Source organism: Setaria viridis, chromosome 4 (assembly GCF_005286985.2).
Source record: "Setaria viridis chromosome 4, Setaria_viridis_v4.0, whole genome shotgun sequence".
NCBI classification, from domain to species: domain Eukaryota; kingdom Viridiplantae; phylum Streptophyta; class Magnoliopsida; order Poales; family Poaceae; genus Setaria; species Setaria viridis.
Window position 1 is genome coordinate 9,275,383 of NC_048266.2, and position 4,136 is coordinate 9,279,518.

Here is a 4,136-nt window from a genome sequence, read left to right on the forward strand (position 1 = left end):
GCATACCAATTTTTGGTAATGAACCAATTGATAGTCAAAATTTCTAGGCGTGCCATAATTTTGGTTGGGCAAAAATTGGAACCCAACCAATGGGGCTCTCAGTTGCTTGGTTACTTTACCAAACATAGTACAAACGATGATATATGCTTAGATAGGTCATTGAGGGTCGTTCGTTATATTGCTGATGATGCTTAGTTGGGCTGCTATTGTAATTTGCATGGGGGAACCCGTCATATTGAAATAGCACCGTGAAAATCAGTCGTTTCCGATCTTGGAAATTAAAAACACGGAAGGGATATTAGCACCGTGAAAAATAGCCAGATTTGTTAGCCCGCTACGAAGCCAGGTGAATGAGGCCCATAGGAACTGTAGTGGGCTACGCGGGGAGGCGGCGGCGGCAAAGTGAGGAGGCTAGACCTTGCGGGCCACAATAGAGCCCGTGGAATATGGGCCGTAGAATTGTGCGGATGTTGAGTTCACAGTTAAAGTTTCTGCACATCCGGCACAGACAAAGGCGATGCGGTCGTAAACCCCACGTTCCACGGCGGTTGACGCGGCGGGACGACGACGGTGGAGATGCCACCACCATACTCCAAGATTGCAGTTTTGCAAGCCGCTAGTTGCTGCCACATTCAGCCATGGTAGCGGGCTCCGATCCGGGTGACAACAAGCTCGGCACGCCGCCGCATTCGTGCGATCCCGTCGGTCTAGCAGATCACCGACACAAACAAGCCGCCGGAGGATCGATACGAGACAGAGGCATCCTATTCCTAGCAAGCATGCTCCTTTCAAGGTTTGAGCGAACAGCCGACCGCAAACAAAGCAAGCCAACACGCCCTTGGAGACTTCCGGGGGCGGTTACGCACAAAGTGCTCCGGATCAAACGTGGGGCACATGCCGCGCCGGCGCATGAGGAAACACCTGCATATGGCATGCAGGCATAGCCTCCGAGAAGTTCAGTCAGGGTCAATGTCTGCATGATAAATTGGTAATGGTTTCTTTAGGCCATAGTACCTGGTGCAAACAAGAATTATAGTTGAGGAGACTACCAGTACCACAAGAATTCAGAGAGGAGCTTCTCGGATCTCCTCCGATATCCAGGGGAATTCGTTCAATTTCAAATCCTTCATTTTTTTTGTTTAGTTTGAGAGAAGTGGAAACCCTTCATTTCCGTTCCCAATCGATCACAGAATGGCCACATTGTAGATTGCCCATTTCCATCTCGAAGATGACCATGGCGTCGTCGGCTCATCCTGAAAATGCCTGTCCTTGAAGGCTTCAGAAAAGCTACAATTTCAGTATCATCAGAACTACCCAAAACAAATGAGTATCTCATATCCTAGTAACCAAGTAATCATATGTATCACATACACAACTGAAAGAATCGTCGATGCACGTGCATTTCGATCCAAATCTTTGGAGCGAGCACATGAGACATGAGCAGACATGCCTGTCGTCTTCATGTCTCGCGCGGCGCGGTCACCGGAGGACGGTCTGGAGCAGGATCTCGTTGAACGTGTCCACCGGCCCGGGCATGCACCAGTGCACGCAGTCGTTCTGCACCCTCCTGTCGCCCGCGCCGCCGCCGCCGAACGGGTCCTTGTTCATGTACGGCCCGGGGTGCCCGTCCGGCCGCAGGTTCGCCAGCGCCGTCACGTCCAGCGCCGCGAACCGCAGCCCGGACCCGGCGCCGGCGGCGTCGGCCGCGGACCGCACCGCCTCCACCACGGTCTTCCGCATCTCCGACTCCGTGTACCCCAGCCCCTTCTCGCCGGCCCTGTACGGCCGCTTCTTCGGGCACGCACCGGTCTTGTCCCAGTCCCCCTCGAAGTGCGCCGGCGAGAACGTGGTCAGCGCGACCACCTTCTTCTTCCCCGCGCCGTCGCTGTGCCGCCTGGTGACCTCGGCGAGCGTCCGGTGGATGGCGTCCCGGAACACGCCGAAGAAGTCGGTCTCGGTGTGGTTGAGGTCCGCGCAGTCGTGGCACGCGACGACCCTGCCGCCGTCGTGGTAGACGCCGGGGATCAGGAACCAGTGACCCACGGACAGGACCGCGACGTCGAGCGCGCCCAGCTGCGACATCCACCGCTCGTCGAACGCGTCCAGGAACACGTTGTTGTGCCGCACGCCCGCGTGCTCCGCCTTCTCGGCGACCTTCACCAGGAACGGCGACCAGAACACGGACACCGTGGCGTTGAACTCCCGGAACACGAACCGTCGGAACCGGTTCTCCTCGCCGTCCCGGTACGCGAGCTCCGGCGGGGAGCGGGACGCGAGGAGGCACAGCAGCGACTCCGCCTGGTTCCGCGCCAGGGAGTCGCCGACGAAGGCCAGGTGCTTGTTGCGGAGCCAGCGGAGGAACGCCTCAGGGGAGAAGGCCGGCAGGTCGCACCCCCGCGGCCGCCACCGCCAGTAGAGGTAGCCGGTGTCGGGCCGGCCGTGCGCCATGCAGTTCTGGCCGTCCTTGATAGTGCCGCAGCTCGTGCCATTGTAGAGCGGTGGCCGCGCTTCCGGCGCCCACTCGCCGTCGGAGTAGTCGCACGGCGGCGGCGCAGGCACTTCTTCCTCGGCTATTCAAAGTCAATGCAAGAAGCCAAGATTAGCTCACAAGAATGCTCCATTTCTCAGCCTAAAGAACTAAAAAAGAAACAAAGTTTTTTCATGACTAATCTTGCATAAGAAATTTCAGAAATCAGATGCCGAAAATCAAGAAATCCAGAAATTGGCACCAAATTTAGAACTAGCATCCATACAGAAACCAAAAATTACTTATGCACAAACTTAATTGGGCTGCAAAATCTTTCCAGGAACAGATTTCTACCACACATTGCAACAACCACCATGAGAAATCAGGAATCAACAGGAAATCCCAATGCTCTACCTTGTCGATTCCCCAACGCTTTATCTCCTTGGTTGGGAGAGGGTGGGGGAGGAAGGGGAAGAAGCTGCTCCGGTGCATCCACCCGAGCTGAGACAACCGCTGCGACCTCCTCCTGCACTTGCGCCACCACCACCGACTTGCCAGATGCGAGCGCGGGGTAGAAGAGCAGGTAATGGAGGAAGGCGAGGGCGACTAGCGCGTACAGGGCGTAGGTGATGAACTGCTTCTTGGGGAGTATGAGCTGGTGGTTCTGGAGCTGGTACTTCTGCAGGAAGTTAGTGACCATGGCTGCAGGTTGCGAGATGTGGCCGTGCTGTTCAGGAGGAGGAAACCATGGCACAAGCAGAGGACGGAAGGGGGGTAATCGAGGAAAGGGAGAGCCGCAGGGTGGGAATTTTTTTTTTTCTACTGACGGCACGGTGCGATGGACGTGGACCATGGTCGTGTAATTTAGCTGGCTCTAGGTAGGCTTGTATTGAATGAACTTCCAGTTGGGTCCAATTAGTTGCAAACTGGCAAGTGGCCGTGAAACATGCCCCCATGTCGCGGCGGACTAACAGGAATATTGGTGGGCCAAAAGAACGAAGGCCCAGACCAACAAATCGAGCCCGACTTCTTTTTGCTGCCAAGATATTTTTTCTTATATGTGTTTTATATTTCTCTTTTAGAAAAAATTATCAAAAATAACTGCCATATTTTTAATTTTTATATGCATTTCATAATTCAAAAAATATTTAATTTCTACATGCATTTCATAATTCACATTTTCCACTAATATCTACCACATGCCCGCCATGAGAGGCCCCATCGATGAGTTGATGACTAAGTAGCAGCCTCCGTGTACTCTCTCCTCTAGATTGTTTTGACTCTTTTAGATACATGATTTTTGCTATGCATATAGATATAGGTTATATCTACATACTTAAAAAAATTATATATCTAGAAAAGATAAAATGACATACAATTTGGAACGGATACGGTACAAATTATAGCACACGCAGCACAATTTGGACAGTATGGAGGATTATTATGATATGAAAACATTACAAATGTCTAAATAAATCCCACAAATCGCACGCGTTAACGACTAGTATCTACGAAACAACATAATACTTTTTATTTCAAGATCCAGGAGATATAAAAATAGACAATTCACAAATCAAATGAAGTGACATGTCATGCAGCTTGACTAACTTTTTCAGTGAACTATCCTGTTCTCAAGCAGATTCTCCAAAACCATCCAAGTAAGAAATCC

At 52.1% G+C, this 4,136-nt stretch overlaps 1 protein-coding gene across 1 annotated transcript; it reads right to left on the reverse strand.

Annotated features, from left to right (window-relative positions):
- Window positions 1-1,192: 1,192 nt before the first annotated feature.
- On the reverse strand, window positions 1,193-3,324 carry LOC117851638 (xyloglucan O-acetyltransferase 2). The gene is made up of 2 exons (XM_034733494.2): window positions 2,882-3,324; window positions 1,193-2,570 (listed from the first exon to the last, which is right to left on the reverse strand). The coding sequence occupies exons 1-2, from the start codon at window positions 3,318-3,320 to the stop codon at window positions 1,480-1,482; spliced, it is 1,530 nt and encodes a 509-aa protein (XP_034589385.2). The 5' UTR covers window positions 3,321-3,324; the 3' UTR covers window positions 1,193-1,479.
- Window positions 3,325-4,136: the final 812 nt, after the last annotated feature.

Excerpts from the sequence above, each read along its gene's own strand:
- LOC117851638 (XM_034733494.2), bottom strand. The coding sequence starts at position 3,320 with ATGGTCCACGTCCATCGCACCGTGCCGTCAGTAGAAAAAAAAAAATTC. Across the intron at positions 2,571-2,881 it reads AGCGTTGGGGAATCGACAAG|CCGAGGAAGAAGTGCCTGCG; the intron begins GTAGAGCATTGG and ends GACTTTGAATAG.